The sequence below is a fragment of the Rhipicephalus sanguineus genome, chromosome 6 (genome assembly GCF_013339695.2).
Source record: "Rhipicephalus sanguineus isolate Rsan-2018 chromosome 6, BIME_Rsan_1.4, whole genome shotgun sequence".
NCBI lineage: Eukaryota > Metazoa > Arthropoda > Arachnida > Ixodida > Ixodidae > Rhipicephalus > Rhipicephalus sanguineus.
In genome coordinates, this window is record NC_051181.1 from 150023639 (window position 1) to 150047486 (window position 23848).

The 23848-nt window shown below is 50.1% G+C and overlaps 1 protein-coding gene across 1 annotated transcript in view; it reads left to right on the forward strand.

Moving 5' to 3' along the window:
- Positions 1-16485, forward strand: part of LOC119396772 (host cell factor 1-like) — a 71936-nt gene extending 55451 nt beyond the window's left edge. The window contains 9 exon segments of the mRNA XM_049417215.1: positions 3166-3295; positions 3627-3673; positions 5293-5461; positions 5825-6466; positions 9090-9230; positions 10738-11039; positions 11524-12187; positions 12854-12917; positions 15857-16485. Of these exon segments, the coding sequence (XP_049273172.1) occupies positions 3166-3295; positions 3627-3673; positions 5293-5461; positions 5825-6466; positions 9090-9230; positions 10738-11039; positions 11524-12187; positions 12854-12917; positions 15857-15899 (2202 nt within the window). The 3' untranslated portion in view covers positions 15900-16485.
- Positions 16486-23848: the final 7363 nt, after the last annotated feature.

Here is a 23848-nt window from a genome sequence, read left to right on the forward strand (position 1 = left end):
TTGTTTCTGAAGCGTGGATTGGCGGAAGAAGCTTTCCAGGTCCTTGATTTTCAGGAAACCGCGCCTCGACACCAACGAAAGAGGAGGAGTTATATTGCGGCCTATGCACATTCGCTTGCGGGCGGCTCTTTGCACTACCCAGTTAGTGCCAGGGCTACGATGAGGGCGCTGGTGGCGGTGTTTTTCGCAGCGCCGCCTGGGCAGAGTCTGACGTCTATCGCTAACAAGCCTTGCGATAAGCATCTTCAGTCAACTTCTCGATAGTGCATGTGGCCTGGTGCAGTTGCATGCGTAGTGCACGCATTTAATAGGCGAGAACCCAAACGCACCGCGCCGCCATTCATGCTGCCTCTTTGTGCGACCGCTAAGTGCGCCGCGCAGATGCGTTGCCTTCACGAACGAAACCAGCTCGCCATCGTACAGCGATCACTGGTGCGATCTTGTACGCGTTACAAAATAAACACGGAGGCGTGGCATTACATCCAGTGGCACGTGACCGCACAAGATCGCACGCGATTGGTCAGTGCAGAGCCGTGACGTCTGTCGCGGTTCAAATGGGCCATTCGCGTGCGGCTGGATGTAACGCCACGCCTCCGTGTTTATTTGGAATGCGTACAAGATCGCACGACACATCACACTGGCGGAGATACAGGCGGACTTTGTTGCACGTAAGCGGAAGTGCGTGCAGCAACGCATTGACAACTTTTTTCGGCCACCGGTACCCTGAAGTGTCAATAAAAGTATTTTTTTTCTGACGCATTCATTTTTTCGGACATTCGATAATCCGGACTTATTTACATTCCCCGTGGAGTCCGAATTATCGGTCGTCGACTGTATTCGAAATGAACGAATAGGTGTCCGCTTATAACCCCCTGTAAAGGTGGTTTCACTGCAGTGGAGGGGTGCTATGCCGTGAATACATCTTTCCAAGAAAAATCCGCACTGTCCGTTTGTAATTTCCTGTAAAGGTAGTTTTACTGCAGTGGAGGAGTGCTGTACAGCGAATACACCTTTCCAGGAAAAATTCGCACTGCCGCAAAGCCCCACTTTAAGGTTAAATGAACATATTCCCTCACATCGATTCATCATTTTTTTTTAAGTTTAAGAACTTGTTATACCGGCTTATATGATCCAAGTATAGTAAATTTTAAAACGTAACATATTATCATTTGCCTTCTGCCGAAAAGCAAATCCTGCTACTACAGTCGACGTCCGATTTCCCGGACCCTCAAGGGACCGCGAAAACATCCGGAAAATCGGGCAGTCCGGAAAAACGAATGCACGTGAAAACGCACCTTTTTGGTAGGTATTTTTCGCTGACGGAGAGGGTCACAGCCGGAGTACAAGATTCCCATAGCAATTCAGCCAATGCATCGTTTAGGTGGCTCTGAAAAGAGCCGTTTATAAAAAAAAAATACGACGTGGCCGGCACTACCTCATAGGTCAGCACTTGGGCGCAAAGAAGTCGCTTATGTTCTTTTGCACCGTCCGCTTGCCCGCGATTATGTCTGCCTCAATTTCAGTCAACGTCATGTTGCCGCTGTACACCAATGACAGTGTCATCAGTGCTCGCGTCAACTCCAAGCTCGTTGGCTGTGTAGGAGCTGGCTCTTCGTTCTCTGTGTCGGAGTCATCGGAATCCTCCGTAACTTCATGAATGATTTCGTCATTGGTCAACTCCGCACATAGCTCGAGGTCTTTGTCAGCGTCGGCGAAGCCGTCAAGGGTTATCTCGGCTGGAATCAACACGCCGCCAGCGCGCAGATCGTCGAAGGCAACGTCCACGGATGGCAGTTCGTCATCGTGAGCCTACGAGGTGGCTTTGTGCGCTTCGAAGGCGCGGACGAAGACAAAGGAGCAGTCGGTGCCATTGCTGTAAACGGCGAATCCGCTCGGCGAAAAGCGCAGCACGAAACAGCTAGGAACTCGGTGGATGCTGAAGGTCGGGAAACGTGATCACTGAAGGTAGCGCGCAGCAGCAAACGATCAACTGCAGACACGACCGCAGAGCTGGCACGGCTGACAAAACAACACGTGAACGAACACAGTGAGGTTTGGCTTGGCTAAGCTACGGCTGGCAACGGATTGACACGTGCGGTTTCGAGGTTATGGCAGCCGCGGCGCGGTGCGGCGGTGCTGCTGGCCACACCTGCGATGCGAGTATTGTGGGTTCAAGGATATGAAAATGAAAACAACCAAAATGGTGGCGTCGGTGGTGACTTTGGGTCGGCGGTTAACAGTAAAAAGTCCGGGAAATCGGATGGCGAAGGCTATGAGCGTCCGGAATTTTGGACTTTTTAATACATTGACTCTACGGGGAACTTGACGGTGCCACAGATGAGTCCGGGAAATCAGGCATGTCCGGAATTTCGGGCGTCCGGGAAATCGGACGTCGACTGTATTAAAAGTTGCTTCCACTTCCTTTGAACCAAAAAAAATGACATGTGCACATGCCTTGTTACAATTAAAAAAAAATGTTGTGCAGGTTGGTTGGGTCATGACAAATATGCTCACTTTTCTCTATAATATGTGATATATACTATTCGAATTCGATTCGAAATTATTCGACCAAAATCACTATTCGCTTCGAATTTGCTTCGAACCTAAAATTTACTATTCGCGCAAGACTAGACATCACAGATTTCAAAAAAAAAATAATTTTGGGGGACATTGGCTCAACGAAATTTCCTGAAACGTGGTATGTTAAGTCTATGTCCCCCTCAGGGGACAATGCACCTCATTTTTACTGGTTACGGAACTACGTAGGACCTAGTAGACGCCATCAAAATCTCTTGAATGTCATGGCGATTGGTACGGGAATTTCAAGGTGGCGTCGCCGCCCGCATTGTCTTTTTTGCGCATTTTCTAGCTTACCAAGCGTCTTCTCGTGGCAAGCTTGGCGATTTTGGAATTCTTAGAGTAATTTACCAATATGAAAAAAAAAATCTGTCTCTTTAGTGTCTCTTTAAATGTTTGAGCATGTATAATCAACTCTCCCAAATAACAACTTGCAATATCCTGAGGGTTAATTAAGCCCCAGTATACTGTCCAGTTGCTGACATTTTGTTTTACTTGGAAGTTCTGAGCGCATCCTCTCGGCGGTTTGTTGCCCACTTCAGCACGGTCCATAAGCCCATCGTTTAGTGACATCGTGCTTGCTTGCAGGCGCTGAGTGGGAGCCTGTCAGCCGCTGGTGGTAAGGTGATGCTAATGGCAGCTGCTGGCCAGCCAGACTCAGCCGGTGGGGGAGTCACCTACACCACATTGCCCTCTTCAGCTCTTGTCCAGGCTGCTGGTGAGTTGCGAATCTAGTATCAGGAGTACCTTTTTGGCTTGTTTGTGGTGGCATCCACATGGCACATTCCAGCCCCTCATTACTGTTTGTGTCAATGTGTTTGTTTGTAATGCCCATCCATCTTCAACGTTATGTATTAGTAACAATATCAAATTAGAATAGATTATTATGATCATGATTCCAATTTATTTGCCTGGCTGCAAAACGTGGTGCATGTTTGAAATTTGATAGCACCACTTTGAGTACATACGATAAGCATGCCTGTGAAGTGTAGCGGCATTGGCAATAGGACCTTGCTAGATACCGTTTGTGATTTCTATTTTCATTTCAGCCCAGCCGACAGCTGTGGACACGGTACTTGACGAGAGTGATCTTCAGGTAAAACACCTTGGCCCTCTTTTCTTTTCTCTCGGCTGCAATGAATAATACTACAGTGAAACCTCATTAATTGGAACTCTGGTATTTGAAATCCCGCTTGATTTCAAGGGTTCCTGTGGGTCCGTATTTTGCAATGTAACTTTCGAGTGGATAATTTTAAGCAGTGGTCAGCACCAGCCTGGTTAATTCGAAACCTTTGTGTGCCATGTGCCGATTCCCGATCCAGATTTTGCCGCAAATCTGCTCAAACATCGTCCCTTAAGGGGTATTTAGGCGGGGGACAAATCCTCGGGGGATAAAGGTGGAGCCTGGTGACGTCAGCTCGCGAGGAGAAGTCTCCGCAAATGTCCCCACTCACACGGACGAGGCGAACGGAGGGGGAGTCCAGTGTTACTAGACTACTCTGGTGGCTTGTACCACACGTTTGATGAGCTGCTGACGACGAGCTGCAGACGACCATGCAGCTGCAGACTGGACACCCACTGCCGCTCTCTGCAAGAGTAAGTGCTACAATGTGGCCAAACAAGGGCCCGAAATTCCGCCATATCCCCCACCGCCGGGGAATCGTTTGTCCTGTTGGGGAAAAGGTCTCTGTCTCCTCCGAGGAGTCGCGGGGGGGTCGTGCCCACTCACTAATCCGTGACATCGCGGTCACATGATCCGCAATCCCCCGTGTCTCCCGCCGATGAGGTGAGACGGCACGCAAGCTGGTATATGAAAGCTTGCAGCGAACACAAGAATCGCGCCAGCCTCAATGCGCATCACAACTTAGAGAAGCGCTTTTTCGAATATATAGTCCGAGCTGTCGACGGCGACAGAAGCAAAAATGAAGACTTGAAGGGTGGGGAGACAGCAGGCAGCTGGGGCGCTGCCGAGGGGAAAAAAAAAAATCACAAGCCTTAAGGGGTGGGATATGCCGCCTCTGTAGTTCCGTACGACTGATACGAACGGCATAGAACTGCGGTTACGCAAAGAATAGAGACAAACTTCGGAGCAACACATTCTATATAAGGACAGAATTGTAGTAGGCGCGTTGCTTATAAATGTACCGTGCTTGTAATCAGCCAAGCCATTTTAAAAATACTGCTGTACTGTTACATTCGAGGCTCTGACTTACTAGACTTACTAATGTTTGAAGTTTGAAAAACAGCGTGTAGACGAAAACGTGCTCTATTTTCGGAAAAAGACGTAATTCCATTCCCCCTCCATTCCGTGCAAAAGGCGCTTAATTCCATTCCCATTCCATTCCTCCAACCGTTGTCCCCATTCCACACGTGGTCGCAAAAATGTGGAATGATTCCGGAGTCATTCCGATTCCGGAGTGGCAACTCCGCAACACTGATCCCAACATTAAAATGACCGAGAGCGCTTCTGGCATCACTGGCTGCTGCTATCAGTGGGGCACATATACATGTACAGCTTTTTGTGGCTGCCGTCCATCACATTGAAGCACTTTTGTGTGTTATTTATTGCCTTGAGCATAATTAGGCGATTGGGTCACTATAGTGCACAGTAGTGCACTCATGTTGCTTATGTGCAGGTTTTTGTGCACTCTGTCTTGCTTCTATAGCTGCTGACGTTATGTAGGATATTCGAGTAATGCTTTGCTGATATTTCAGGGAGTTCCCATGGAGACTGATGCTGACAGCACTACAGATCCAGCAGCAATGCAGTCTGCGCAGGCCTTGCTTGACACCATGGTGCCTGTGAAGATCACTGCTGAAGGTGTTTGTGACGATGGAGTCCAGTCTGCTCAAGCTTGCACAGATGGCATTCACTGTGGAACACCTGAACCATGTACAGATGGTGTTCATTGCGGTACACCGGAGCCTTGCACAGATGGTGTCCACTGCGGTACACCGGAGCCCTGCACAGATGGCATTCACTGCGGTACGCCGGAGCCCTGCACAGATGGTATTCACTGCGGTACACCGGAGCCCTGCACAGATGGTATTCACTGCGGTACACCGGAGCCCTGCACAGATGGTATCCACTGCGGTACACCGGAGCCCTGCACAGATGGTATCCACTGCGGTACACCAGAGCCTTGTGCAGATGGGGTCCACTGCGGTACACCCGAGCCCTGCGCTGATGGTATTCACTGCGGTACACCCAAGAAGCCCTGTGCTGATGGTATTCACTGCGGTACACCAGAGCCCTGCACAGATGGTATCCACTGTGGTACACCAGAGCCTTGCGCAGATGGAATCCACTGTGGTACACCCGAGCCCTGCGCTGATGGTATTCACTGCGGTACACCCAAGCCCTGTGCTGATGGTATTCACTGTGGTACACCTGAGCCCTGCACAGATGGTATGCACTGTGGTACTCCCGAGCCCTGTGCGGATGGTGTTCATTGCGGTACACCTAAGCCATGCTCAGATGGCATCCATTGTGGCACTCCAGAGAACTGTGACTCACCCGAGCAGCCCCGCTGCGCCAGCCCGGAGCCTCCATGCAGATTGTCTCCTGTGCTTCACAACAAGTCCTTGCTGCGGCCTGTGCCCATGCGCATGGGTGTGTGTGTGGTGGCCTGTTCGGACCAGGGTGAAGGGGGTGAGGGTGAAAATGGCCAGCCACCAGGTGATGACTCTGCACCGGTTGACAGTGGAGGTGGGGGTGGAGGAGAAGGGGAAGAGCCACCAGGGCAGGGAGATGATGCACAGGAGCCGCCAGCCCCGCCTCCACCAGCGGACTCCAGTGGTGGGGGGGATGAGCCACCTGAAGAGCAGGGATCCGGCACCCCTGATGCCACCCCTGCTGATGTACCTGAACAGGAGGAAGAGGAAAAACGTGAGTGTCTCTGCTCTCTGAGTCTACCATTATTCTGCTCAGTGTGGCCTGAAATGCACTGTGGGCAGTCTGTTCTGAATACAGTAAAAGCTCGTTAATTCGGATTTCTAGGGACCGGAAAAAATGTCCGAATTATCGAATGGTCGAAGTAAACACAATAAATGCAAGAGTTTTTTCAACATACCTTTACTTTACAAAGTAATCGCGGATGCTTGTTTGTTTTCGAGCATAAATTCGCACGGGCACAATTTTTCTGAGCCTTCAAGGTGCTCATCAGCTCGCATGCTGTCTACAGTGTCAAAACAAATTTCTGCAAGGACAACGAGGGCCTCCGCGGTTTCCTTCACAGTACGAGGGGGCCTGTGTGGCTGGTCCTCTTCAGGCTCTTCATTCTCGGATTCGTCACCATGCATCACTTCCTTGACGATCTGCTCATCAGTCAGAAAGCCGGCAGTGGCAACGCCATCATCAATGCCGATATAATCGTCGAGTGTCACTGCATCAAGCTGTAGGGATTGAGGCTCGCCCGTCGCCATTGCGCGGGCTTTTCGCCTATTTCTGCCATCCTCATGTCCGATCATGTCGCTCCCCTCCTCCGCCGTCCTACGGCGCTGGGCGAGCGGGGATGATGTTAACCCTCCTCACCTCGGCGCCGGATCTCGACGGTGGCGCCGCATGCAGGTCTCGCGTGCTCGCGTCTCGCGAGACGTTTTGCGCGGCGGGTCAGACTCTGTCTGGACCTCGTAGGGTAAGCACGCATTTTCTTTCCCGTCCGTCGGCTCCTTTGTTTGGGCTCGCTCGGACGGAGTTCGCTAACGGTGCCTTGCGCCAGCGGCGAACGCTTACCTTACGTTGTCCTTTTCCGAACGCTAGGCTGAAGAGCGGTACGGTGCATTCGTGCGTGGTCATACTACGCCGAAACCGTACCTATCGAAGCCAACGCGAGCGGAGTTTGCCCTTACTCGAGCGATCGGGCCCGGTGGTCGCGGATCGTTTGAGTACGCAGCATAGTCGCGAGGATCCGTTTCCCTCAGCGGCGTGTCGCCATGAGCCCTTTTGCCCGCGGAGACGTGCTAGCGGCACCCTTTGTGTTGTGCTTTCGCCCGTGGCGTGGTTAAGCCTGTTTTGCTTCTCCCGCCGCCTTTGGGAGCGGGCGTTGTACTGCGTTTTGTGGTGTTGCCGCAGGCAATAAAGTGTTGCGGTTCTCGAGAGCAGTACTGTGTACTTGCCGCGCTACGCTCGGCGCCTTGTTTGCGCTCTAACGTGCGTGTGCAGCGGCACGCTAGTTCACGCGAGGCGACGGCAGACGCGGCCCTGTGGCTCGCTAAGTCCGAACCCACGCTAGTGGCCGTATTCCTGTGAGATACGTGCACACTACAAGGCATAACACTTCCGAAGTCCTGCCCGTCATCGGCACCATCGTCCGGCGACACTTTGGCCACTGCGTCATCACTGGAGTCGGGTACAACAAAGCCACTGTGCTTGAAACAGTTGGCAATGGCGTGCGCAGGCGTGTTCTGCCACACATACGCAAGAATGCTAACTGCGCTCAGGAGACTCGCGTTGTATTGTTTGCCGACGTCATGGCACAGAGCAACTTCTCATCGGGAGAGCCCATTTTTCAGGGCACGCAAAATTTCTACTTTGGTGGTGAAGTCCTTGGCCTCGTACTTGGGCCACTTCGCCGGCGTTGCCATCAGCGGAGAGTGCGTTCACACGAGAAGTCAGCACAAAAGCACCAGCAACGATCACGCTAAAGGAGCCGTACTGAATCGTTCCTCGATAAAACGGCGTTCAACGATGCAGCACACCAACGGGAACAAAGCAAAAAAAATGGCACCGCCAAACCCACACGTGAAGGCATTCAACCAGTTTCAAGTCAAGCCAAGTCGATAATTGATGTCCATGGCGATGCTGTGTTTGAGCTTCACTTTTGATCCGGATTGTTCTTTTTTCATTTTCGAGCCTCGCCAGCGGCCCCAAAGTCGCCGAATTATCCGATTTGCGGTCAAATGTGTCCGAAATAACGAGCGCCCAGTCTCATAGAGTGAAGCGTATATTTACAGGGACCAGATGACGTGTCCGAATTAACCGATTTTCCGAATTAACGAGAGTCGAATTAACGAGCTTTTGCTGTACTGTGGAAGTACCATAGCCTGGTTTGTGTAAATTACCATGACAAAGCGCATCGCTGGGAAGTTTGTTCTGTACATGCGCTGTTCACTGTTTAACCTTCCTTGTATGGACTGCATCTTCAAATGAGCACTGACTAGAGCTTCTTCGTCTCAAGTTACCATGATTGTAGTAATCTTAACAAGACAAAAGTTCAGGGGAAACATGGAGGCTTGAACTGGTGAGAAGTTGAAGGGGTGAGGGTTGCGAGGGAACATCTTCGCAATGTTGGGTTTCCAGGTGGCATTGTTTCATTTAGTGACACGTGTGGGGAATTTCATAGATCTTGTCGCAGACAAGTGCCTGTCGGGTCTCTTGGAAGAATGCATCTTGTGAACATGAATCAATTAGCCCACCTCAACACCCTTATTGCATTTTGGTGTACTTGCCATGTGCCAGAAGTGTGCCAAAGTTGTAATGCCGGCATTTTGATTTCATCTTTTCCCCTTAGCCGAGGGTGAAGGTGAGGAAGAGCCAGCCGCAGGCGGCCTGTCTCTGGAGACGCCTGGTGCACTGCCTCCAGACCAGATGTGTGTAGATGATCCACCCCCTCAGCAACCAGCGGCACCGGCTGAACAAGCAGCTGATGGAGGCAAGTTGGCTTTCTCATAAAGCGATCTGGAAAGGAAGGAACATAGTACTTTTCTTTTTAAAGGAAAACTCGTTCTCTAGTCCTAAGTTATGTATACAGTAGAACCTCGGTGATACGGATGTCAAGGGGGAACGAAAATATTCGTATCACCCGAAATTTGGTATCATCAAAAAACTAGCAAAATCCATTTTCAAACCACAGGATATGCACAAAACATATTTTTCCGTTGAAAGAACTTGCATATATTTTTATGGGATCCACGTGAACGGACCAATTAAGGACGATGCAGCTGGCTACCGCGAACGCACGCGTCAATGCATCATGTGAGGCCAACTGAAAACTAAGTGCCAAAGCCCACTCCACCACATTCATAACCAAAGAACGATAGGAACGCCTAAATGCTTCGTGCCTTTTTGAGACTTTATTGCTGTTAATTTACCACCGCGTTAGCCATGTACCTTCGGAGTTTCGCAGTCGCTATCAGTGATTGCGTAGATAGCAATCATGATTTCATGCACAGTGGTTGCAGCAAACGGTAGTTCCGTTCCCAATCCGTGTACGCGGACTGCACATGTCTTCGGAACTACGTTTCTATCTAGTATTATCGCATCTTCTGCAGTTGCGGCAATCAGCATCTCTTTGACATGGTGAGCGTTGGATGTGCATGTATTTTCGAAGTTTCGTCATCGCTGGACATGATCGCGTCGATAGCGGCTGTGGTTTCGCCCACAGTGGTTGTGGCAAATGATAACCACAGTTCTGACTGTGTGTATGCTCGCTGCGCGTGTAATTCTGAAGCTTTTGAAGCACACTGCTGTCGGGCCTTGCTCGACGGTTTCGGTACCAAAGTTAGTATCGCCCGTTGCGACGTGTAAATGCGTTCGGAACATAAATATTTTGGCCCGCTGAACACAATAAAATTCAGCTAGGGAATTTTACGAATTCGTATTGGTCTGAAGTTCTTATCAGCTTGGTTCGTATCACTGAGTTTCTACTGTATACTGTCCACTGTCTTTGTTTTCATACCATACTAGGGATAAGTTTAAAACAGCAGATACAGTAACTGGTGTAAAGCATGAATGAGTGATTGATCGCTTTGGTCGGCAAGCAATTTCTTTGGAAAGGCGGTATTGCCAGCTTTGATCCTTAGGCCAAACAATTTTTTTTCTCATAAACTGCAAAACCTTTTTTCGGACAGCCTTCCTTTATGGCTTCTAGCTAATTTCTTTTGAACGCTATGGTTTTCCTTTAATCTTCAAGTTGGTTTTGGTATGGAATCAGCCTAGTTGGTGTGGGATCAGCCTAGACATCGTAGTTGGTACATTTTTTAAACTAAGTTAACACTGTGTGGAGGACGGTACACAAGTAGAAGTAGATACGACGAGCGGAGTCCTGTCACTTCTTTTACTTGTTTTCCGCCCTCCGCGAAGTTTTAGCTCTGTTCAAAAAATTTGGTAAGTGATTACCTCTTGGGACAGTTAGTGAAATGGGGTGCATGCCTTTGCAGTGATGTCTGTAGATGCTGAACCACCTGCAGAAGCCACTGGCGTTAGCGCTGCTGCCGCTGCTGCTGTTGCTGCTGCTGCTGCTGGTGCAACTACTACTACAGCTACCACTACTGCTGCTGCTACTGCGGCAGCTCCGGAGTCTGCAATGTGTACAGACCCGTTGACCACATTGGCATCTGCGGCCGTTTCAACAGCAAGTAGCGCTCCTCCGACTCCAACTACGGCTCCTGTGCTTGCGGCTGCTGCTGCCACCAATGGCCTAGCAGCTTCCATCAAGACGGAAGAGGATGTCAAGCCTCCGGTAAGCACTGCTTGGCAGTTTGACTAACGTTTGGGAGCTGTGCGCATGGGAAGTGTTGGGTTATGTTGCGATTGCTATGATGGTTGATGGAACAGGGCTTAGTTGACAAAAAATGTCAAGTACAGTTATGAAATGTGTCGTCTCATAAAAAAAAAACGAGTTCTAGGGCCATTCTGTGCAGTGGTGCATCAGACCTTCAATTGATAAGTTAATTGTCATAATGAGCAGGTTGCATGCAGCATTCGTGTTTTCAGTTACTTTATAAGGTCTAGCATTTCAAAATTTGCAACGTGCTGTTTTTAGGTTTTTTAAGAAGTTGCAGCGGGCATTTTCATGTGAAAGTGTTGGTGTTTGTGAAATCAATACAAGGGCATGTCTTAGCAATAGTTAACAGCAGATAGGCTGCTTTTGTGATTAACATTTATTACAGTGTCAAATAATCTGCATTATGAACTTGTGCTACTTGTACTTGCCACACACTCAGGCGGAGCTAAAAGCCGCAGCGCCTGCACCACCACCGGCCAGCGGTGGCAAGCGTGACGGCATGTGGTTCGACGTGGGTGTGTTCAAGGAGACATCGTGCCTGGTTTCACACTTCTACCTGCCTTCAGAACAGTCCGAGCAGCAGAGGAAAGACGAAACGGACGTGGACGTTGTGTCTCTAGCTGCCCATTCGATGCTGCAGAAACAGGAGCTGCTTCCCGGCACAGCTTACAAGTTCAGGGTGGCTGCCATCAACGCCTGCGGTCGGGGACCGTGGAGCGAAGTGTCCGCATTCAAGACATGCCTGCCCGGTTACCCCGGTGCACCCTCGGCGATCAAGATCAGCAAGGGTCCCGACGGCGCCCACCTCTCGTGGGAGGCGCCGCAGGGCAATCCTGGTGATGTGACCGAGTACTCAGTGTACCTGGCAGTGCGGTCAGCGACGACCGGTGACGGCGCAGGTCCCGCCAAGACGGTCACCTCAAACCCGTCGCAGCTGGCATTTGTGCGAGTCTACTGTGGGCCCCAGGCAGCTTGCACGGTGGCCACAGCCTCCTTGGCTTCGGCACATGTGGACACCACCAGCAAGCCAGCCATCATATTTCGCATTGCGGCCCGCAACGACAAGGGGTACGGTCCGGCGACTCAGGTCCGGTGGCTCCAAGGTATGTGCTGCATTGGTGGCGGTTTGTTGTTGCTGAGTATCAAATTGTGTTATGGCAGGGTGTAGGAAAATGCAGAGCATGTGCAGGCATATGTAATTTGAAGCTTTACCTTAAAGGAGACATTCAGTGCATTGTTTTTTTTATCAGGCTCCTCCTACTGTGATGAAAAATCCTTGGAACACTGGGTGTCGCTGGAGCCAACGTTTCGACTAGTCCATTTGTCGAAATCTTGGCTCCAGCAACACCCTGTGTTCCAAGGATTTTTTATCGCTTTAAGATTCCATCTTCCTCTGAACTTATACCTTATTTAGATTTCCACCTGCTGTGCTGCTTGAGGTATGGGTGTATTAAAGCATGCATTTCTTTTGCACTTGCCGCTAGTTTTGCTAGCCAGGTTCGTGAAATTTTTAATAACTGGTGCGAAGCTTGCTGAAGCTGCCGAATTGTAGGATGTTCTGAAGGGGGGGTAGAAGATCAGTGTAGCGGTTTGTTGGGTACTTCTGTGCAAGCTGCTGCATTTCTATTTTTGTTGCAGTTCAAAATAGCATTTGTTTGTGAGCAACATGGAAAGTAGGTTGTAAAGAATTACTGTAATGAAGCTTTTGAAAAGCAGGCTCTGGAATTGTGAAAGGCCCAGTTCAAAACGACAGCTTTTTATTTGTTCAGACGGTGTGGCCCTGAGTGCTGGCCGGGGAGCTGGAGCGGCTACGAAACGACCGTCGTCTGATGGGTGAGTTCTGACGAAGCTGATGACGAGCGCTAACTTACTACTTTGCAATTCTTTGCACAGAGTGTTGAAATTTGCCGCACATTACAAACCACGTTGAGGCACTTCAACTGTGGTCTGATGAGGGATGCAGCTGGTGCCAACACTTTGACAAGAGGACTTGTTTTCAACTGAGCATCGAACTGTTTGTCTTGGTGGCGTACACACATGCAAGCTGACCGTCCTCCATCCTTGAGAAAGGGAGGGCAGAGGGCAAGAGAATAAACTTGTGCATTGCATTATTTAGGGTGAGGGAAATCATTGTATTCAAAGAAATAACATGCCTATGCTCCATTTCAGCAACTATTCCTTGGCTCACTTTTAGTGACGTATGGTGAAAAGGGAAGAGGGTTATTACACTACATGCTGCACAACATCAATGTCGTTGGTGATGCTGCTATAATTTATATCTTAAAATTCCAAGCAAGCCAAGATTACCAGTAAAGTGGAGTGGGGGGGATGGGGGTGCTTTCCCGGAAGGGCACCGAAATTCAAGATGGTGGCGGCAAATTTTTCCCGCCAGGGGAAAAAAAAGAGTGCATTTGAAATTCCTCAGAAGTCTCGCTGTAGTTCCTATTACGGCACATACAACCATAGCTCACAAACACAAGAAACGCAATGGAAACGCGATCAGACCGCGGGAAGCATTGCATGGAAGCACCTCCGATAAGCCAACGCAACAACGCTAAGCAGCAAATGCTGATCTCGGAGGCCTTACTTTTGTTGATTATGTTGTCATAGGTGCCATCTTGGAATACAGATCTCGAAGGCCATGCTTTTGCTCGTTGGACTCTGAAGATCATCATGGGTGTCTTGCGCTAACTTCGGGGTGCAATTATGCGGGGGTGGGGTATCTAATTTTGACAACGAATATTACGCGCAGGCACTTAGAGATCGGGATGCTAAGCAGCAGGACTGGATGAGATTTAAGCAGGCCAGTGGTGCATGATCAGGTTGTGAAGCGAGCGGGACAGGGGGGAGGGTTGTTTCCTGTAATGGCGTACAAATGTGAAATTAGAAGTAAAATTGGAAGATGCGCTTGCTCGGAATTTTAAGGTAGTTAGGCTGTCTTGAACAGGTGGTTGAGCAGTTTTGCCACCTGCGCTCAAAGAGGGATCGGAGCTTGTTAGAACGCGGCTGAAAAATGATCAATATTTGTTAGGGAAAATGCACTTTTTTGGTTCAGCACGGTGCAGCATTCGATATACAGTTGAACCCGTTTATAACGAGCTCGAAAGTGTCGCGAAAAGTGGTCGTTATATCAGTAGTTCGTTGTATATGGACTCGCCCTTAAAAACGTGCGCTTAGCGGCCAAGCCGTTTCTTTTTTTTTCTTTGCACTTTTATTAAAAGGCTAACAACCCCTTCGGTGACAAGCTAAGCCTTTTCGCGTCGTGAAGCGACGCCCGCTGCGTGCTCACGAGTGAATTAACCGCCTTTGCAATGAGCTGACACCATTTCACCGAAACGTGGTACCGCGACGTGGAGCCAATCATCCCTGGCTAGTTGCGTGCAGCGTGTCGCCTACTCGGCTCGCGGAGTCACTGCCGGGCCGCTTGCTGTATGCCGTATGCGCGCATTTGTACGTTCTTCGTGCTTGCTTCACTCCGAACCGTGCACGTGTGCGGCGACTAGCCTCTTCGTTCAACGCGGCGAAAACAAGCATTTTGCAAGCAACGTGCACTCGACGTCTCCGCGATGCCATTGCGGTCCTGCACGACGATGCGCGGCGCACTTGAGTTGTCACCTAGTCAAACACGTAATATATGCTCGCTGTCAGTGCATCGACGTTTCTCGGGGCCCGCGCCGCTCAACAACACGATGCGGCTCGCACGATGCGGCGAACTTGCGAACGGCAGCATGGCGCGCTTGTACCGCCGTCAATCCGCGGTGTACGGCGTACGCCACACGCGCAGCCGAGCAGACATCTACAGATGACTGTAATAAGGTTGTCGGCTATAAGTCATAATGGCACGTTCATCGACGGCCGCCACCTCACCTTCGCTCTTTTCTGATGCTTATCCGCGAAAGCATCGCCGCAATCGTGTGGAAGTCGTAATCACCGATCGACCGGTCTCTGCCGTTACCGAAAAGACGGACGACCTTTTGCGGCACATTGTGGCGTCGACGAGTTTAAGGATGCAGTGAACCTTTTTGCGATGGAAAGTTATCGAGGTTATCGCTTCTTGCATTTATGCCTTCTTGCGTTCCAAGGCATTGTTTGGTTCATCGCAGGCGGTCGTAGCTGCAGAGAACGGCATCGGGAAAGGTTACCGTGCGAAAGCTGACCGCAAGGCTTCATGCTGCTTACTTTTTTTTTTTTTTTCCTCACTGCCATTCTGCCACTGAAGAAACGCCTGGAAAGTGAGCGACCTCGCTCGTAGCGTCCGAAATCTGCGTGCGGTGCTCGCCGATATGGGATATTTTAGTCGCGAGCACCGTGGTCGCAAGTAAACTGGAGCGGGGCACGCGCGAGGGCGCGCCCCTGTCACGCTTTAGAATTAATGTTTTAACTTTTTTTCGCTTCGTATGCGCCGTATTTTTACCGCGACCGTGTCTGAAGTGTTCGTTGTAAAAGTAGGAGGCTTTGAAAAATGTTCGCTATATGTGGACGCAGCTTCAATGGTTAGCATAGGAAAAACGTAAGTGCACCCAAATATGGTCGTTATAACCGATAGATCGTTATATGTGGGATCGTTATAAGTGGGTTCGACTGTATAGGATGTTTCGCTTTGTGAGGGATTTCTCAACTGTTCGATATAGCCAATAATTCAATATATTCAAGTTTGATATATCTTGGATCGACTGTATCACCATGTCGCTAGTAGAATCCGTGTGTGTCTTGATTACATAAGTCTCAACGTGTAACCAGGTGTCTCACCAGAATTTGTCTTTTTCCTGCAGGAAAGGAGCAGCTGCCAAGAAAGCAAAGAGTGAAGACTCCTGAGCAGCCCGGCAATGACCAGGCGTGTTTTATTTGTCAGCTTTTAACCCACCAACGCCCGTGTTACTATCATCGGTTAAGTTTTGATCATCATCGAGTTTGAGGACGTTTTTAAAGTGAGTGCCCTCGCTTACCCGTGTCCCGATTTCCCGGCCCCACGGTTGTACATATAAGCATCGTTGCTTTGCATCCACGTCTCTTCCTTGGGCAGGCGGGGGTTCTGCGGCACGGGCCCCCATGGTGGTTTGCCCAATGTCATGCCCCACGGTTGGGCAGCGTCTGTAAATACGCTTTTCTCTTTCTTTTTGTTCTTCCTTGCACCCATTTATGCTAATCATCGCAGCTCAAAAGCACCCATCTCACAATGCATCCATGCACATGCAGGCATTGCTGCTGACTGTTTTCATTTTTGTATAGTCACCCTCTGCCGACTAGCGCGAGGCTTGTATGTTGCCGGCGCAACGTCCAAATGTCCTCCCCCTGCCCTGTCCTCCCTTCTGACGTACACTTCCGGACGACGGTGCCCCGGCCTTCTGTCAGATCATCGCTGTTTTTCTTTTTTGTGAAGAAATAAAGCCATTGTAGACAATTCCTGCTTGTTTCTCGTGGTCACTTCTATAAGGTGCTGCCTCGTAGAGATTGTATGATTATGAAGGAATCTGACTGCATTCAGAAAGTAAAGCCTGGGAAATGGAACTACCGAGAATCCTTCAGAGTGTGAAAAGTTGCTGGGTGTGTTCTAACTTGCGACATTGTCTGCCGAGTCCACTGGGAAGCTGCAATATGAGGAATACTGCGAGTCAAGAGTGCTATCACTCTGGCCACTCTTTTATAAGATTAAGAAACGTGCAGATATCGCTGTGTGCGAGCACTAATACCAAGTAAAATACTGGGGATAACGCAACAAGGCATATGTTGCATTACGGCAAAATCCACGATCCATTACAGCCCCAAGACACAATAATAAGGTTAGTCTGGTGTAAATGCTTGCTAGTAGGCTGGATTCATTTTTTCTTTTTCTTTTTAAATTTAAGCATTTCCGATGATGTCACCAAGTTTGTGATTTTGGGGCGCCAGCTGCGGCCCCCGCTGGCGCCGCCCCTCGTTCCAAAACCGCGATATGATTATGAGAGATGCCGTAGTGTAGGACTCAAATTTGACTACACGGATTTGTTTAGAGCGAGGTCTCAAACACGCGGCCCGCGGACCTCTCGCGTGCTGCCCGCGGCCTGCACATGACTGTGTTCGGCCCATATTTTTTTTCTTTGTATTAAGTATATTCATGAGCTGCACAGGCATGACTGGTCTAAAGTGTTTTTGTCGTGTGCCCCCTGCGGTCACCATGTGTTGATACATAACCGTGAAACAACTCTATATGTGAGAATCGGCGTCCAGATTTTAGTCCTTTTGGAGATAGGTGTCGATATATGTTTTTGTAACAATAGCGCCAAATCCCCTTCAGTAATGACCCATACGTGAGATATGGGAAACGTCTTTCAAATGGCACAATGTTAGCTGTCATTTTGTACAACCTATTCGACCCACCCCTTGCTCTTACCTTCGTCATTGTACTGGCCCTTGCCCCGTCACGGTGGTCTAGTGGTTATGGCGCTCGACTGCCGACCCGAAGGTCGCGGGATCGAATGCCAGCCGCGGCGGCTGCATTTTCGATGGAGGCGAAAATGTTTGAGGCCCGTGTACTTAGATTTAGGTGCACGTTAAAGAACCCCAGGTGGTCGAAATTTCCGGAGCCCTCCACTACGGCGTATTCGTGACTGCGGCCCGTCCGCTGAGCTGAGTTTGAGACCCCTGCTTTAAAGGGACACTAAAGAGAAACAGTGAATTGGTTTAGATTGATAAAGTGTGCTCAGAGAACTCTTCTGTAGTTTATTTCACCACCATAGGTTTATTATAAGAGAAGAAAACCAAGTTCAAAGTTTCATTTTTAAATTTCGCGCCGAACTTTAATTCGTGACGTAAAAGATTTCAAAGTGCATTTAACGTATTTTGGTGCCACTGGCTCGACGAAATTTCCACACTCGTTATGTCAAGTCTCTGGCCCCCTCAGAGGACAATGTACTTCGATTTAACCGATTAGGAACTACGTAGGCCCAAGCAGGCGCCGTCAAAAATATGTGACGTCACGGCAAATGGTGCGGGAATTCCAAGGTGGCGTCGCCACCTGTATTTTCTTTTTGCGCGTTTTCTCGCTTATTAAGCGTCTTCTCGCAGCAAGCGCGGTGTTTTTGGTATCGTGGAAGACTACTTTACTAATTCGAGAAAAATCGTTTTGCTCTTTAGTGTCCCTTTAAAGGGACTCTGCAACACTTTTACAAGTAACCATCGACTGTCTCACGAATCGACCGCCGCAAAATATTGTTGAATCCGTCAAGTACGAGCGGAGTTGCATAGGTTTGTCGCACTGGAAGCTAAGCAGGGAGGGATGGCACGGGGGAAATAACTTACGTCACGAGCACGTCATGACCTTGAGCACTTTTTTTTTCTTCGAACGCGCGGCTTACTTTCAGTGCGAGCACGGGCACGTGGCGGCCTCTCGTAGCGGCCATGGTAACTATGCAGCTGACGATGCTCAAATCAGCCAATGGCCGTGAATTTGGGTATAAGGCGCGGTCATTTCGGTATATCGCATCATTTGTAGAAAGAAGAGGGAACGATTTCTAGCTGACTGAGAATTAATTGTAAATTGTAGGCCGCGTGCTGCGCTACAATGTTAGGCTCGCGTGTTCTCAGGAGCCTCGACTACCGATCGGCAGCGTTTTCTGACCGTGCTGAAAAAGTGTTGCAAGGCCCCTCTAACGTGCACCAAAATCTAAGCACACTGGCCTCTGGGACTTTGCCTCAATCGAAAAGGGTTCTTGCGTGAAGCCATAGTTCCTCATTAGCTTTGTCCCGCAGCTTCACCAAGCATTGAAGGACTGGTGAAGCTGTTTGCACCACCCGGGGCGACACAGTCATCGTCGAGCAGGAGCGGGGAGTCAAACCGGACCAACTGTACATTGAAAGTGAGGTACGCAGAATAAAACAAAATATTGAAAATTTGTGTGTGTGTGTGTGTGTGTGTGTGTGTGTGTGTGTGTGTGTGTGTGTGTGTGTGTGTGTGTGTGTGTGTGCGCGCGCGCAATGTTTGTTTTAGCATTATACATGTATGAAGCAAAAGACGGCTGATGCCTCACCAACGTGTCTTCGCAAATTTAGCCGCTGCTTTGTTGAACGTTAAGAAATGCAACAGTATAATTGAGTTGTGTATTATGCTTTTTAGCGCACCACTTTGAAGCGCTAGCTCAAACAACTTCGCGCTAAATGTGCATCCGTAATGTCTGCGCGTCGTTGTGTTACTGCTTTCCTCAACAAACCTAGAAGTCTTGGCAAAATTTTTTTGGAGATCAAGTCATCAGTAATCGTGTCGATATGTTACTTTCGTCGATCTCTTAGTTTAGAACTAACCTAGCCTCAACTCCAGCATTTTTTTAGACCTACTTGGCAGTCAAGGCCTTCGCCTCGGGTTTGGTCTCAACGGGGGCGCCCGCCCTGCTTTGCGGCAGGAGCATCGCCCCCCACGTTATCACTTGGTTTCCGGCCCACATGGTCCTCGGGTCTCCCCCGACGTTCCCAACGCCAACGAGCTGGCCCACGCCCGCGCGCCCTCACGTACCGCGCCGGGGAAACGCCGCTCGCGGGCGCGAATGCGGGGCTCCGCAAGGACTCGCTCCGCACGTTCAAAGAGGTTACGAAGCACTATCAGCTCTGCGAGAGCGTCTACCCTCCGCCCCACGCCAAGCTGTCCAGGCCTCAGTCTTCCAAGTTCCACCCTTCGCATATGCTGCAGACTGGGTCCTCTTCTTTCACCGTGCCTAGCCAGGGCCAGCAGGTACGCGGACTCGTTCGAGCCCCATTGTCCGGATTGCGAAGATCCCTTCTGCACTTTAGAGCACATGCTCTGGCGGTGTCCCTCGTTACGGGACCTCGTTACGACGCGACCGCGGAAGAAGAGTGGGTGGAGGCACTCGAGAGCACCGACCTCGCCGCTCGGCTACGGGCCGTCCAGACCAGAGGGCCCGCGACGCGGCGGTCAGGCATGGCCTGCCCGTCCCGACGTGGGAGCTGCCCGCGGCGGCTCCTCCGTCTGTGTCCTTGTGTCTACTTCAGTGTTCTCATGTATCCCGTGAAACATTCTAATCGCGGAGCTTGGCGAAATTTATAACTTGATATATTCGTTAAGGCGAAAGCCTTATATCATCAAACACGAAAATTGACCTTCGGCGTCGGCGGCGTGGTCACGAGTTATGCAAAAAAAAAAAAAACATCACGTCATGATGTCAGATCTGGTCAGATCGCCAAAATTTGTGATGTCATCACGACGTCACGTGGTGAAGTCATCACATGGCATCGTCGCTTGGTCAAACGTGGGCCGATCTTGGAGGCAGTGAAAAACTACGTGCATTGGGTGCAGAAAGCTTTCGGAGGGGATTGTGGGGGGATCAATACTTAGAAAAAAAATATAAAAAATATGGCTTTCGCTTTCGAGTCGTCGTAGGTGATTGCATGAGGGACCCTGTGAGTTTTATTCCCTTTTCGCTTTAAACATTGCATGTACGCAGCGGTAAAAAAAAAAAAAAAAAACCCTCCTAATAGCTTGATATAATCAAATTGAATTATAATGATAGGCAAAATGTGTTAAGGATGTGCAGTGTGGTAGCGCGAGAAAGTTTAGAATTTTAATTTGTCTACAAAGGACGAACGCTCTTACGCAGAATCCGATTGCCCTTCGTTCCCCTATGGGGTCAACATAGAGGCACCTTACCGCTCATCCACCTTACATATCTTTCTGCCCACATCCTTCTAGGGCAGAATTCGAGTGCTATCTCGTTCCTTAACGCTTTGAAGTACACGGGACACACATGTCCCCATGATTAGCCATAAATCAGGTGTATCTATAGAATTGCCTCGTCGAGGGACGTATGACTTGCGCATTTGACTTGTTTAAGATAGAACCTTATTTTTTTGGCATCACTGCCTTACAAATTTCACCAGAAGCGCCGTTTGCGACCCCGGTGGGATTTTTCTAATTTTCTTTAAAGCAGATGTCTCAAACACGCAGCCCGCGGGCCTTTCGCTGGCGGTGCGGCCCGCACGTGACTGTCTTCGTCCAATATTAGTTATATCGAACGGCATAATCTTCCGGAATCGGTTTTATATATATCAATTATTTCGACACAGCCGACCCCTCTATTAACCAATTCTAGCACCTAGTTCGATATACGGAATATTGTGATCAGTCGAAAATGCAATAACCACATATGCAATAGCCACATTCGAACGCATGATGGACTGTGGTTTCAAATGGTCCACATGCCTATGTTACCTTGATGACGTTATTGTTTTTTCACCGACGTTTGACAGCCATCTCAACCGGCTCTCGGCCATCCTTGACGTCCTCCGACGAGCAGGCCTGCAGCTCAATTCTGCAAAATGTCACTTCGGCCGTCGTCAATTACGAGTCCTCGGTCACCTGGTGTACGCTCACTGGCATACAACCTGATCCCGACAAAGTGCGCGCCGCCCGAGAGTTTCCACCTCCTCGTACCTCTGCTGATGTCCGAAGTTTCCTGGGGCTGTGTTCCTACTTCAGACGATTTATTGAAAACTTCACCGACATCGCTCGTCCTCTCACCAATCTTCTCAAAAGGGACAGCCCATTCAGTTGGGGACCAGAGCAAGCTCAGGCATTTTCAACGCCGCCTTGTAAACCCGCCCGTTCTGGGTCATTTTGGTCCATCTGCTTAGACTGAAGTTCGTACGGATGCAAGTGGCCATGGCACTGGCGCTATTTTGTCCCAACGACAGCGGGAGATGAATCGTGTAATCGCTTACGCTAGCCGCCTTATATCACCCTCACAGCACAGAACGTGAATGCCTCGCCCTTGTTTGGGCCATTGCCAAGTTTCGCCCACACTTGTTCGGACGACAGTTCACCGTGGTAACAGACACCATCATGCCTTATGTTGGCTCTCCTCACTCAAAGACCCTACGGGACGCCTCGGTCGCTGGGCTTTACGCCTCCAAGAATCACATTTTCTGTGTCGTACAAATCTGGACGGCTACACAAGGACGCCGACTGCCTCTCCCGTTATCCCATCGACCCACCTGACACCACCGAAACTGATTCGGATGCCTGTGTTTTGTCGCTCAGCGACTTCCTACACGTCACCGACGAGCAGCGACCCATATTTGCGATCTCTTATACAACGCCTCACCTCAGAACAACGGAACGGCCCCCTCCGTATGTTCTGCACGATGGTACCCTATATCGACGCATTATGACACCACACGGTGCTGAACTGCTTCTCGTTGTTCCTCAGCATCTGCGACCATCTGTTCTCTCGCAATTGCACGATGCTCCCACCGCTGGACATTTGGGTGTTTACCGAACTTACAATCGCGTGCACAGACGTTCCTTCTACGTCGCCTCCTGCGAGCTCTGCCAACGCCGCAAAAAGCCTCCTCTCCCACCCGCTGGTTACCTGCATTCTTCCGTGTCGACCTGGACCTCCTTGGCCCTTTCCCGACGTCATCCGCGGGTAACAAGTGGGTGGCCGTAGCGACTGATTACGCCACACATTACGCCATCACGCGAGCCCTCTCTACTAGCTGTGCAACCGATGTCGCTACTTCCTCCTCCATCAAGTCATCTTACACCATGGTGCTCCTCGTCAGCTGCTGACTGATCGAGGTCGTTGTTTCCTTTCGAAAGTTGTCGATGACCTTCTCCGCTCTTGTGCAACGTCCCACAAGTTCAGCACCGCTTACCATCCTCAGACAAATGGACTTACAGAGCGCTTGAACCGTACACTGACGGACATGTACGTGTCTGAGGATCACCGAGATTGGGACTGCACCTTACCGTTCGTGATGTTTGCCTATAATTCGTCGCGTCACGACGTTACTGGTTATTCCCCGTTCTATCTGCTGTATGGCCGTGACCCGCTCTTGCCTCTCGACTCACTACTTCCTTCAGAGGCAAACTCAATCACATTCTACGCTCACGACGCCATCGTTCGCGCGGCGACGGCACGTCGCGTTGCCCGTGATCGGCTCCTGGCGTCTCAGGCCGGCCAAAAGCGCCTGTACGACAGCCATCACCGGGACGTGCGTTTCAGCCCTGGCTCCCTGGTCTTGCTCTGGCTGCCTTCACGTCGCGTTGGCCTGAGTGAAAAACTGCTGCCGCGCTACGTTGGGCCTTACCGAGTTCTTCGCCAAGTAACCGAAGTCACATACGAGATCTCGCCACTGACCCCCAAGCCTTTGTCCCCCTCACCAGCTACTGAGACTGTGCATGTTTCCCGACTAAAGCCCTACGTCACGTACACCGATCCGATGCACCGAGACGGTGCTTCTGCCCTACACTGTACCACTGCTTCTGCCGCCGGGAGTTAATGCCACATAGGTGCCACATAGGTGCCACTGTGCACTAGAGGACACTACTAGCCGAAGACGAAGTTGAAGTGTCTCGGGCTTGGATCGATGGCGTTGCACTTGTCATAGTGCGTCTACGGTACACGTCCCTTACGTGTTGTAAATATATTGTAAATACTTCAACTATACGCGTAACAATATGCTACAAAAGCAATTCGTTCCCGTACGCGGTTATCTTGGTATGCACTGCGCGCCCTGGAACATCAACGTAAATTGTATTTTCAACTCGTAAAGCAATGTCAACCGACTGAACCCTCGTATAGCGCGCTCGCAATATAATCTGCACACTAGCCGCGCCACTAGTCGCGCATTCCTTCAAGCGGTACTTTATCTACAACCCGTTTGACTCTCGCACGTTGATTCCGTGGTTGCAGCCAAACAGTGCGCAATGTTTACTTTTTTTTTCCACGGCAACGCGCCTCTGAAGGCCCGGCGGGTCTGTGCGCGTACGTGGGTGT